Genomic DNA, 13302 nt, shown 5'->3' with positions numbered 1-13302 from the left:
TCCAGCCCTCAGGCCCTCTGTGCCCGGGCCTCACCCTCCCGGCTCCTCTTGCCCTGGAGACCCCAGGCTAAACCAGCTCCATCCCCTCCCTGCCTGTGGGCCAGCGGGTGACAATGCCCAGCAGAGGCCCGGAGGATGGCCTGCCCGGGCTGCCCCCTCCTCCAGGCTGGTTTTGACCTCATGTGTCACGGGAATAGCCACGCTGGCCCCCTGCTTCCTGCTGCTTCCCTCCAGTATTTCTGATGACACAGAAATGCTCCTGAGCTGCCCTCTACACCTGGCCGGTCCTTTTAAATGACTGCTCGCTCGAGGCCTGAGGGAGCTCTGATGGATCTGCGGGCTTCAGGCTGCACCTGAACTTCATCTTCTTAAAGGGCTTGCCAGACAGGTTTTGCCTCCAAGTGGCACATTCCTTTTTCCGAATGTTCCAGCGCACTTTATAGCCAGTCCCGTGTCTCGAGCACAGGGGCTGTGACTGTGGGAGTCAGCACCATCCTCTTGGGTGCCGACGGGCCCTTCAGAGCCCTTGTCGCAGAGATGTGAGTCAGGTCCCGCGGCCTGTCCCCTGCTGTCCCCTGTCCCCGTCGCTCTTTGGCTCCCTCTGCTTTGAAAGGGAAGCCGTGCCCCCCACGCCCCGAGGGGAAGGGGAGGCACAGAGCGTTCTCTCTCTGTCCCCTCTGGGAAGGACATCACCAGCGGGACGCCCCTGGTCATTGCCTCTCCCCTGGTCGACCAGAGGCTTCACAGCAGTGGGCTGTAGCCCCTAATGGCACCCGCTTCGCTTTTGCTCTCACGGTGGCCTGTGACTTGCTGACGAGACGCCCGATACAGTGACATTAAAGCACAGTTTCGCCCTGAGGTCCCCTGTGATTTGGGATGACTTTGGGCCCTGCACGCCCTGAGACCAGATCTCAAGCGTTCACACCATGGTGGTGGGTGGACCTGCTGCCCTGTCCGTGCCGGGCAGGGGGGACGCCAGCCTGATGTTCACGTATGTCAGTGACACTTGCTGCTGTCCCCCTCCTGCTTCCTGTGGGCCCGGCCCTGCGCTGAGTGCCCGTGTGCGGTGCTCCACAGCTCTCGCACGGCCCTGCTGGGAAGGACTGTGCGAAGAGGGCACGGGGCTGGAGAGGATGAGTCTGACCTCGCACAGCTGGTCCAAAGCCACGGCGGGGCTCGGGGTCGAAGCCTGCCCCGCCCCCCATCGTGCTGCCTTGCTCTGTTTGTACGAGGCCACCTGATACACCCACCTGTGGTATCCCCTATGTTAGGTAAAGGCCAATCCTAAGTCTACTGGAACGTTCCAGGCAGCAGGATCTCACCACATTAACTGCTTTCCTAAATGACTGTCAGCAGCAACTAACCCTGAAGAGACGAGAGGCTTTTTCTTTCCCGAAAACTGTCCCTGGTGCGAGATAGAAAGAACGCTTAGACTTAAAACCTGTACTTAGGTTTAGGAGTCGGGAGGCGCAGAGCCGTGCCGTGTCGGGGGCACAGCCAGGCCCGCACATGGGGCACGTGGCCTGGTGGCAGCCTTCTTGCCGCCTGGCCCCGTCGTGAGACAAGGGCTCTGAGCACGGGGGGTGGGGGGCAGGCACGGAGCCCGCGGCCCCCGAGCCCAGCGAGTGACTCTCTCCTTGGCTCCAGGGTTCCCGACCACCAGGATATAGCTTTTGGGGCCTTGCAGCAGGGGACCAACTGCCTGGACACTCTGGGACACTTTGCTGACGGCGTCGTCGGGGTTTATGAGTGTCACAATGCCGGCGGGAACCAGGTATGTGCGCGGGGCACTGGGGAAGGGGGCCCGGGGCCACACGTCCTGCTGCCACCCTCCTCCTGCCGTGGCTGCCCCCTCGCGGCGGCCTCGGGGCCACAGGGGACATCCTCCTGGAGCTGCCTTCCTCCCCGGGCGGGCTGGGCTGCGGCTGCAGGGCCACGTGGCCTCCCCCCCCATCGCCGTCCTGCCCGGCCGTGCGCTCGTCCCCGGGCCCCTGTCTGCATCTGCACCTGCCGTGTGCCTGCTCACAGACGCTTAACCACGGCCGCCAGGGCTGCCTGTTAGATGATAGAAGCTTAGATCTGAAACGCCCACCACCACCCCCCCGTCCTCGTGGAAAAGGAGGGAGGTAAGTGAGGGCTTGACAGGCCCAGCCGTGGCCTGCGTGTCTCAGAAGAACAGGGCTCTAGAAGGTGCTTCTCCCATGAGGCACTAACAGGTGTTTGGTAAAATGAGGGCCTCGTACACAAAAATGGCCGGTCTGCCGTTTTAAACAAAGGCACTTTAACCCAGTGTATCTCAGAGCCTCATTTTTTTTTTTTTTTTTTTTTTTTTTTTTGCGGTACGCGGGCCTCTCACTGCTGTGGCCTCTCCCGTTGTGGAGCACAGGCTCCGGACGCGCAGGCTCAGTGGCCATGGCTCACGGGCCCAGCCACTCCGCGGCACGCGGGATCTTCCCGGACCGGGGAACGAACCCGTGCTCCCTGCGTCGGCAGGCGGACTCTCAACCACTGCGCCACCAGGGAAGCCCGAGCCTCCTTTAAATAGAACTGTTTCAAAAGAGGGCGCCTGCCTTTGCGTGAAGTTGGCTGTTCCCCATCCTCCCGAGGAGCGTCTGGGCAGACGGCAGCCCCGGACTCTTGGCCTCCTGTCTCTTCTTGGTGGTGCTATCTTTGCAGCTGCCCGGCATGGCCCAGGCCTGGTAGATTAGACAAGCGAGGCACGGGGAGGGGGCAGCGCCCACCCGGCTCTGGCCGCTGTCCCAGGCAGATGACCTCCCTGGCTCTCGGCGGAAGAGCCGAAGGAAGAGCTTTTGGGAAACACGGGTCCCATGTCCCCCGCCCGGCTAGCCTAATTTCATGAGTCTGGGGTCAGAGAGCATCAGGGCATTTGAAAGCCCCCAGGGTGGGTGACCCCACGTGAGCGCTGGGCAGGGAGGGCTTCCCAGCAGGAAGGGTGCAGGGGCAGGTCACAGCGAGGCTGTGTGCCGCTTCCAGCCCCGCCGTTCCCCGAGCACCAGTCTGGGACAGCGAGCCGCTTCCGAGATCAGGTAGTCCTTTGTGTGCTGACGAGAATGTTCTAGATCTGCATCACCCAGCACCGCAGCCACCAGCCACCTGTGGATGGCGAGTGTGACAGGATGTACAGCTCTCAGTTTAACTGTAATTTGCTTAGCCACGCACGTCTGGGGCCCTGGGGAAGCATCCTGTGGAGGTAGGAAGCCAGGGCCGCGGCGGGCCCCGGGGATGAGAAACGAGGGGTAAACGGCATTTTCTTATGGAAAATCGGGTCCGTGCTCCAGAAGAATAAGGTGTGTCATCTGGTTTCTGGCTGGGCCTCAGCAGACACACAGGAAATGGGGAAATTTAAGAGTGGCAGCTCAAAAATGTGTTTCTTAAATATTCATGCACTTTATTTTGCAAATTCAGATCACTGAAATGAGCCAGAAGAAGAAAGTGGCAGCTATCTCTGCTGTTTGCAGAGCTGAGTTAGTTTTTCTGGAATTCAGTGTAAAGCCTGCTTTAAAATAATGAAGCACAGGCTTCCCTGGTGGTGCAGTGGTTGAGAGTCCGCCTGCCGATGCAGGGGATGCGGGTTCGTGCCCCGGTCCGGGAAGATCCCACGGCCGCGGAGTGGCTGGGCCCGTGAGCCATGGCCGCTGCGCCTGTACTCCGCGACGGGAGAGGCCGCAGCGGTGAGAGGCCCACGTACGGCAAAATAATGATAATAATAATGACAATAATAATGAAGTACGCCATAGCAAGAAGGTTGTAGAAACATTCAGACATGAGCTTCACTGGGGATCGTCAAACCGCCCAGCACCTTCCACACCTGCTTCCAAGAATGACCGAAAACCCCTCTCCATACAGTCATCGGCCCATCGCTCCCCTCACCCAAGCGGGGACGGGGTCTTTCTGTCACTGGTTCATGCAGGGGGTCTGCTCCTTCCTGGGACCTCTGTGGTACCTGGTGGTGCTTTGAAAGCACCCCATTCCGCCCTGCTCCCCTGTGGAAGGACAGCATTGTGGAAGGTTGGAACCAACCCTCAGGGCCCGGCATGTGGCCCTTCTGAGAAGGCTCTGCAGACTCAGAGCCGAGGGCCCCTGGGGACAGGGGGGCACAGGGCTTCCAGGGTTGGGCAACGGTGGAGAAGAGACCAGGCAGGTTCTTCTACTCCACGACCTTTCAGAGCCTTTGGTAGAGGCTACTAGTGAATCTGCAAGAGACACGGGATCCAAATGCAGTGTTTCCCTAATTTACTTGACCTAGAACCAACTTTTCATAGAATTCCTCACAGAGTACGCTTGGAGGAACCCTAATTAAAAGGTGAGAAAGTTGAAGCTGAGGGGACTGCCCAGTCTGACTCCCTGTTAGGGGACAAGGAAGCATGCCCACAGGCCAAGGGGCTTGCCCTTCCTCTCCTGGACGGTGGCCCGAGCCCACCCCTCCCAGCTGGACCTGTGTCTCACCTCTGGCTGGGGGAGGGGTGCGCGTGTGGCCTCCAGGTGTTAATGCTTTCTTTTTTTTTTTAAGATTTGATGAAAGTTCATAATAATGCAATTGACAAGGAAATTTAGTTATTTCTGAGATATACATTTTAAAGTAATAACTAGAATTATGACTTCTAACATTATACCAGACCAGAACATATACGACTTTTAGAAATTTCATGTAATGTCTGAAACATTTATATTAACGTATTTCCATACAAATAACCGAAAGAAAGTTTAGTATTAGTTGTTTTTTTGACATGTATACACTGATGTGTATAAAATTGGCGACTAATAAGAACCTGCAGTTAATGCTTTCTTGATAGCAGAGCATCTGCTCCAAGGTGATTTGGGTACTGAGCAGTGAAGCCTCTCAGAACACGTTCTGTATTCCTTCCCTGAGCTCTGTCCCCTGGGGACAGGAAAAAGAAAAACCGCCTCTCCCTAGCACTTAATCATGCCTAACACTTACATGACACAAGCACTAGTGTGATACCCGCTCTCCCATGGGCGGGGGGAAGCCTCCAGAGGGCAGGGCCTGGCCTGTGTGTTTGCTGCCAGGAGTCTGAGTCATTGCAGGCGCTCAGCGGACAGTCAGTGGGTGGGTGAACGGACAGACGGGTGGACAGATGACTTGCAGCAGCTTTCCTGGGCGTACAGCAGCAGCGGGGCATGGGGAGGGCACCCCCTGTGGGATTCTGAGTTGGAAGAGGCCTCGGCGCTTCTAGATCCTGAGGGCTCACGTGGGTTTTATCCCTTTGCAAGGGTCAAGTCCTCAAGTGACGGTCAGAAGCCTCACCCTCCTGTCTCCGCCACAGCCCTGCCAAGAGCAGGCTCCCTACCTCCTCTCCCGCCTTCCACCCTGTGATCACACTTACCCATCGTGTCCCCTCCCCAGCCTCCTGCCCTTTCAGACGCTCTTGTTCAGTGTTCAGAATAAGTAGTTCTGCCCTCAGCTCTTAAGGGATGTGTGTCTGTTTTTTAAGATCATAGGCAAGTTATTTCAGCACTCTCTGGCTCAGTTTTCTCATCTGTAAAATGGGGATAATAATAGCTTCTCATAGGGCTGTTGCTGAAAGGGCTTAACACAGTGCCAGGCACATCATAGGCACCCAGGGTACAAATACCTGGATCCATTCCTAGGGGCCTCCCAGAGCCTCCCAGCTTAGCGCTCAGCGATGAGGCTAAATGTGCCGCACGTGGTTTCTAATTGCACACGTGACAAGCCACAGTCACAAATGCTGTTTCCCAGCCACACCTGTGTCGGGGCAGAGTCATTCCAAGGAAATGTTGACCCTGAACTGTCCACCTTGTGGGTAACCAAGCTGGAGCTGCAGCGTTCACAGCCCACAGTTACTGATGGAAGATGGGGTGTGGAGCTCTAACCTGCGTTTGGGCTTAAGTTCTTACTACTGTTGGCCTAGTGCTCAGTTAGTTATGAGGCTCTCCGACACCCCCGGTGGGAGCCTTGCTCTTAGGCACAAAGTCCTTTGTTGGCCCTGAGCTGGTCAGGGCTTCTGAAGCCTGTTCCCCGCGTGCCGTCCCCTCTGGGGCCCTTCCTGGTTGCATCCTTCACCCTGCAGCCCCGCGGGCCGAGCCCTGACCTGGGCTTTGTGTTGCAGGAGTGGGCCCTGACCAAGGAGAAGTCGGTGAAGCACATGGACTTGTGCCTGACCGTGGTGGACCGGGCGCCTGGCTCCCTCATAAAGCTGCAGGGCTGCCGGGAGAACGACAGCCGGCAGGTAGGTGCCGGCCGGGGACGAGCCCAGGCCCAGCTCCCCCGTCCCCCCCCAGGGCCTGGATCACAGCGGGGACGCTGGGTGTTCACAGGCGGCACCTTTGACTCGCGCTGTTCTGCGTCCCCGCGTGGAGCCCCTGGCGAGCTCTGGGATGCCTGAGGGGCACGGCGTGCGGGCTGGTCCTGCCGGGAGGTCACCATCCTGCTTCTTCCTCCCCCTCTGCATCCACCTGTTTATGTTTGGTCTGTCCTCTGACAGGCTGCAGAGGCAGGGCTGTGCTTTGAGGCTGCGTGTTCAGCTCCTGTGCGGGTCTGTAAGGGCCTCCCCAGGCTGGGCACTGGGGCAGGGGGTTGCCAACACCAGAGGCGGCTCCCCTCACCCTGGCGGCCAGCTGAGCTGGGTGGGGCCCTTCCTCAGACGCGGCCCTTGTGCCCAGGCATGGGTACTGCGCCCAGAAAGGCTCTGTCTGGTGATGCCCGAGAGCAGCCAGGGGCCGGGGCTGCTGGTGGCCAGTGTGCGTGGGTCAGCGCGCTGCCGGCCCTGCATGGAGGCACAGACCTGTGGTCCAGGAGCGGGGGCAGGCGGCGGTGCCCCCTGGCCCCTGGCTGCTCTGTAGCTGGAGCAGCCCAGCCAGTGCACCCCGCCAGGAGCGGTGCTGGCCTGGACCAGCCAAAGTTCAGCTTTGCTTTAAAAATGAAAATGTTTGACTTTACTCACGAGAAGTTAATGAAACACTGACCTACAAACCAGCCTAGAAAAGGTATTGAGGTTCATGATAATGTCTCCAGAGGAGGTGTTTCACCCCGGTTCACTTGCATTGCTGATGAACCCCTCCAAGCCCGAAAGGAAGACCTATATTTTATTAAAAATATATATAAAGAGGCGTTTATTTCTGAAGCCAGAGGCCTGCTGTGGCTTATTTCCGATTATGTTCTCGTTCTCCTCTCACACCACTGGCCATTTTATAGAGAAATTCCACGTGTTTTTGTTTATTCATTAAGTACTTTTCCTTTTTAAGTTTACAAATTGTAAACGAGTAAGGTGCAACTGGATGAGACTACACGCACACTCGTGTTACTTTTTTCCAAACGGTTTAGAACGTATGTTTACCTCTTTGGCTGGTTTTCTCTGACCTGCGCCCTGGGGGTACCTTGGGGGCAGAGCCTTTCTTGGGCCTAAGGGCAGTGGCTAGGGCACCCCCCAAAGGGCTTTCCCACGTGCCCACACGGGGAGCCGGGCTTGTCCTCTGCTGTCCCTCCTCACGAGACACACGGGTCTGGGGAAACTGAGGCCTGGGGCTGGCTGGAGCCACGATCCCCCGTGGGCTTCCACCCACCAGTCCTTTCACAGAAGGGAGGCTGAGGCCCAGAGCCTGGGGTCCTCTCCAGGGTCCCCCAGGAGCACCGAGGCCCAACCACGGCCCCTTGCTTGGAACCCAGTTGTCAGGAAACACTTGCAAAGGGCCATCTCTCCTCCCTCCCCGCCGCCTGCTTCCGGGTGCCCCCCCCCCACCCCCCACCCCCCGCCCTGCTCTGGGGAACCCCAGCAGGTCCCTAAATGCGCATCTGTGTTGGCAGCTGTGGCACCTGAGTGAGAAGGAGGGGCTGGTGAACACGGAGGCCACTGTCCCCGGGCCCAGCCTCCTGGGACGTGCGTTGGGAGAGCATGGTGCTGGGCCCGGTGCCCTGCCCCGGCTGTGAGGGCAGGGGCGTCTAGGGCAAAGGAGGGATAAAGTGATGACTTTATCGGGGCTCCAAACCTTTGTTAAGAACAGACAGACGCGCCGTCTCTGGAGGGGTCTCCTTTAGTGAGAGCTTGCTGTACGTCAAGGGCTGACGTGTTCCTGCCGCTGTCGGGGTCTCACCCTGAAAGGCTCACGTCATAGGAGGGAGAAAGGCCTGCAAACAGTGAGCTCTTCTGGGTGTGTGGCGTACATAAGTGGGGATCTCTTAAACTGTCAACCCCGAGCCCTTCCTTGCCTGGTAGAGAAGGTGTGGCCCTTTCAGTAGAGCCTCTGCATCTGGGACTCTGCCCCCACCCCACCACAGCCCTCTGGGCCCAGGGCTCCGGGCTGCCGAGGCCGCCTCCCACGGATGGAGCTGGGGTTTGGGCGTTTTTGAGGCCTTCCATCTGGCTGATGCTGTGACACAGGCAGAGCTCCCCAGGGGATGGAGTCAGAGTCCACCCATTCCAGATTCTTTGTCAAGCAAGCCCTGGCCACCCAGTGACACGCGGATGTCGGCAGCACAGACACGCTTCACATGACAGGGCAGGAGGAATGCCAGCAAAGGGAACAGGAATGAAGGAGGAGGAGATGGGCAGGTGATGGGCGGCCCCTCCCCCCGTGCACATCGGATTGCGCTGCGTTCCACTGTTGGCAAAAACTCCAGGCCGGCAGGCTGGCTTAGCCAGCGTACCAGGTCCCCGCGGAGCATCCTTGCAGGGCCCCTCCCTGCCTTGCTCTGCCTCCTTCCCACCTCAATCACTTGCCCTTTGAGGGGAGGCTCCTCAGCTAGTTCTGTCTCGAAGCTGCACTCCTCTTGCCAGCTGGAACATTGGGTTTCCAGGCACGTCTGTGTGTTTGTGTTAGGTGTGCATTTGCAGAGACAAGGGGGCAAGGAAAGCAAGGGTAAGAAAATGGAATTCCACGATGCCCAAAGGATTTGCAAAAATACCAACGGAAAGGAGCTTCTGTGCATAATGTAAAAAATTAACTAGAATCACAGACTGCATTAATGAAGGGAGAGCTTTTGTCAGAAAAAAGCATGTTACTTTTTTTTTTTTTTGTAAAGAACAAACATTAGAGATTTTTACATGGGGATAAACAACAGCGTGAGAGGCCCTCAGGTTTCCCACGGCTGGGCTGTGGGCTTGTTCGCTGGTTTGCCTGGGTGGTTTGGGTTTAGTGGGGGCACAGGTGCGTACCCACAGGAGTACGAAGGCACCATGCCCTGAACTGTACAGGTGGCACACACAGAACTCGGCAGGTAGTGCCCGGGGACTTAGGGTAGCCGAGACAGGCTTCCACACCCACCCAGGTGGAGAGGGTGGAGAGACAGGCAGTGGAGAGTTGGGCTCCGCAGCAGGGCATTCTCTCCACACAAGCATCCCTTTCCCTCCCATTGGCCTCACCCCATCCCTCTGGCGCAGCACGAGGCCCTACGTGTAAGCGGGCACGCTGAAGGGCCCGGCCCCGGCCCCGGCCTCAGCAGGGCTGCTTTCAACAGCCAGGGGCAGACAGCTTGGGCCCTCCTGGAGCTGGCCTGGTTCCTGTGGCCACTTCCTCAAGGGGAAATATCCTCAGATAAGGCCTTCTTGTGAAAGAATGCCAAGTCCCTGCAGGAAATTCCCCCATGTGTCGAGTCCTTAAGACTCAGGAGGGGCGGGGGCCCAAGCATGGGGCTTGGACAAGGAGATGCCCGAAGAGGGGGAAGGATGGGGCAGGGAAGCGGTCTCCAGCAGGGCCCGGAGAGGAGGTTTGGGGCTGCAAACCAAGTGGAGAGTGCTGGGTTCTTCCTGGGCCCTCACGGACACTTTTGTCCCTGTGAAACAGGAGGGAAGGGGGCAGGGCACAACCGTTGAAAGAATGATATAGCCCGAGGACACGACATAAACCGATAAGAACCATATGGGTCCAAGATGGCAAAAGAGTCGACTTCCACTAGACCTTGAGCTTCAGTATTCGGTCAATGTAACACATCAGCAAGCTAAATGACACACCCACAGGTGCCATGACAGCTCCAAGAGCGACCACAAGGGTCAAAAAGAGGGCGGTGGCCCAATTCCTGGAAATCCCCGCCCCTTCCCCCAAACAGCTGGAATACTCTGACCACTCATTAGCCTGTGAAATTACCCAGCCCTATAAAAACGGACAACCCCAAACCCTGGTGCCACTCTCGCCTTCTGAGATGGCCCACACTCTACCTGTGGAGTGTGTTTCTGTGTAAGTAAATCCACTTCTCACCTATCGCTTTGTCTCTCACTGAATTCTTTCTGCCATGAGACATCAAGAACCTGAGCTTCGTGAAGTCCTGAAACCAGGTGTGTGATCTGTTGGAAGACTGGGGGTTTTGGCCGGTTCACGTCCCAGTCAGGGTTTTGGCCGGGTTCAAGTCCCGGCCACGTGGGTTCACGTCCCAATCTGAGGTGCGTGGTTTCACCCTGGCTGCCGCGGACACCCGTCCATCCTGGTCAGAGACCTTGTTGTGAGCGCAAGCGGCGGACCCTGAGAGCAGCCCCGCTGTGCCCTCTCCTGGGCGGCGCCCGTGCTGTAAGGTGTTCTCCTGTCTTTTGCAGAAATGGGAACAGATCGAGGGCAACTCCAAGCTGCGGCACGTGGGCAGCAACCTGTGCCTGGACAGCCGCGGGGCCCAGAACGGCGGCCTGAGCGTGGAGGTGTGCGGCCCCGCGCTGTCCCAGCAGTGGAAGTTCTCGCTCAACCTGCAGCAGTAGGGGGAGCCGCCCACGTCCTCCCGCGCCGTCGGGCCCGACGACGAGCCCGACGTTATTGATTCTGTTTCTTAAACTTTCGGAGAAACTATATACCTCAGTATTCCATCACGGACTGAAGGTCGGAGGACCTCGGCGCGGGGTGGGCGGCACCGGGGCGGCGAGGAGGGGGAGCTGGCCCACCCCGACCCCAGGCCCCGCCGTCCCTGCCCGCCCCGCGCCACACGGATGGATGCGGGAGCGCCATGCGTGCGGGCGGCAGGACCGGAGGGAAGGGGCGGCAGCCGCAGCACAGCGAGCGGACCTCTCCGCCCTCCACTTGGATCCGCCGACAGCACGTCCGGTTTCCATCCGGGTCACGGTCACGTCACGTCACGTCACGGCGTTTGCCCCGCCCTCCCAGCTGTCTTCCGGCGCAGACCCCCTTCCGCGTGGCGTACCTGCTCTCTTTGGATATGAACTTCACTGTGGTGGGACACTGCACACGGACATGTATGAAGAAAGAATGTACGGTCAGTTCCTATGGTTTCTGTAGGTCACCCTCATCCTGTAAGTTGTCAGGAGGGGCCGAGCCCTTCGGGGCCCGAGGGAGGAAGCGCCTCCTTTGCCCCCGGAGCCTTATAGGTGGGTAGGTCCTGCTGTGGCCACCACCCCGGGAGGCTAGCCCTGCTCCGAGGCCCAGACCCCGGCGGCATCTCGGTTTGGCTTCAGCTGGAAGTCGTGTCATGCCCTGTGTCGGAATCCACTTTTCGTGCCCTTGGTGTCTGTAAACCCTGAACGGGTTACTTAATTTGACAAATTATTGCTTTGGGTCTTTGTAAATTCAGTGTTTTTTCTCTAAGGATAAAATGAGTAAAAAAGAATCTGCCAGCCTCCCGTGATGGTGGGAAGCTGTCACAGGCAGCATTGGGCTCATGGTGAGGACCCTGGTGTGCTGGCACCACTGTGAAGGTCACCTGGGCCCAATCCGGCCTGCCTCGGGGGCTTTGGGTCAAGAATTAGGAAAAGTGAAAACCAAACAACACCCACTCAGTGACACTGACGATTTGGGGCACAGAACAGGAGCTTTGTGGCTTAGGAGGCTTATGTCAGTGTAAACCACACGTTAGTCGTGAACTAAAAGTAAAGTAGGAAGAGTGGCCTGGGCGCTGCCCTGACACCCAGGCGTGTCCCCGCAGAGCCCTCCTTGCCTCTGAGGTGCCCACACGCAGGGGTAGCCCAGCCGCAGACCCCACGGGGCGCCCTGGTCACTCTCGTGGTCACTGCCTTCCCGCCTTCCTGCGCCCCCCCTCACCCAGCACTTCATCACACAGATGCCCAGTGTCCAAGAGGCGTCACACGGGCACACCTTCAGGCCCCTCTGGGAGGGCCTGGGAGGTCACAGAGAAGTGGCCCCAGAAGGTTCTGCCAGGTTGACACTTGGCCAAGTGCAGCTCTCTCCTGCCTATTTCTTCTAGGAAAGGGGACGTTGGTCGTTGGTCCTCCACTGCAGAAGCCTCCCATGTGTTTGCTTTGTGACAGTGGTCTCGGGCCTGGAGGCGTGGCTGGGTGACTTTGTCCTGCGTCTTTTTGCCCCTTGCCGTGCCGACCAACCAGGTGTGTTTTCAGTGGACCAGGAGGCCATAGCTGGATTAACTCGGCACAGCTCTATCTTCAGAGGCTGATCATGGCCTCCAGTAGGCTCTTAGGGAGAGTCCTGGGCACCTGTGCAAGGCTGCTGAGCACAGGTGAGGCAGGAAGCAGTCACCCAGCCCCTGGGTTCCGTTGTCAGGTGACTTCTACTGTTAGGAAAAAAAATCCCATGGACGGAAAACAAATTTGGCTTTAAAGTAACACAAATTTTAATCAGGTTCTTGACAAATTCTTTGCCCACACACCTCCACCCCACCCAGAAGTCTTACCAACCTTTGTACCATTGAGATGGGTCCCCACGGGCCCTTGGGGGTCAGCTCCCCATCCCTGAGGTCGTAGGGTTGGCAGCCTTGGATGGTGTGGGCGCTGTGAGCTGAGGTGGGCTGGGAGGGCTCCCTCGGGTGAGCTATGTTTACATGACATAGTGTGCCAAAGTGACTTACTGTGGCTGCATTACTTTTTAGTCATCGGGACTGTCCCCCTCTCCCACTCTTGTTTTTACAAGTAAAGATTCTTTCCTAAAAGCCCTTGGAGCAAAGCGTGGCGAAGTTAGTTGTCTTCTCTGTGCTAGTCTTTCTTATGTTTTCATAAAAGCTAAAATGATGGTATCTGTGAGTATGTTTTGCAAATTCAAAATATAGTTTGGTAATTTTTTTTCCAGTTGATTTTTAAAAAGAACTGCTGTACAGAGCTTGTACTTCGTCCATTTTATAGATGGAAACCATCCTTGAAAATTGTTTAACTTAAATAAAGAGGAGATACTTTATAGATACGCTCTGCTGGCAGCTGCAGTCACTCTTGGTCTTTATAGGATGGTCTTGACTGGTGTTTGGGGACTGTGATTGTGGTCTGTCTTGGGAGAGGGGTGCTGCCTAATTACCATATCTTATCACACTTTTAAAATGCGTTCACCTTTTACTGCTGCACCTTTTGATGTTTATTCTTACTTGGAATACTAGCGTTATCATCTGTGGAGTGTTTATGATGTGCCAGG

The 13302-nt window shown here is 57.4% G+C and overlaps 1 protein-coding gene across 1 annotated transcript in view; it reads left to right on the top strand.

Annotated features, from left to right (window-relative positions):
* GALNT2 (polypeptide N-acetylgalactosaminyltransferase 2) overlaps positions 1–13078 on the top strand; it is a 179043-nt gene extending 165965 nt beyond the window's left edge. Inside the window, exons 14-16 of the mRNA XM_059053324.2 lie at positions 1648–1774; positions 6111–6230; positions 10524–13078. Coding sequence (XP_058909307.1) covers positions 1648–1774; positions 6111–6230; positions 10524–10679 — 403 coding nt within the window. The 3' untranslated portion in view covers positions 10680–13078. The remainder of the gene's footprint in view (positions 1–1647; positions 1775–6110; positions 6231–10523) is intronic.
* Positions 13079–13302: the final 224 nt, after the last annotated feature.

This window comes from Kogia breviceps, chromosome 2 (assembly GCF_026419965.1).
Source record: "Kogia breviceps isolate mKogBre1 chromosome 2, mKogBre1 haplotype 1, whole genome shotgun sequence".
In the NCBI taxonomy this organism is placed as follows: Eukaryota; Metazoa; Chordata; class Mammalia; order Artiodactyla; family Physeteridae; genus Kogia; species Kogia breviceps.
The sequence above is the reverse complement of the archived record's forward strand: the minus strand, read 5'-3'. Positions and strand labels throughout refer to the sequence as shown.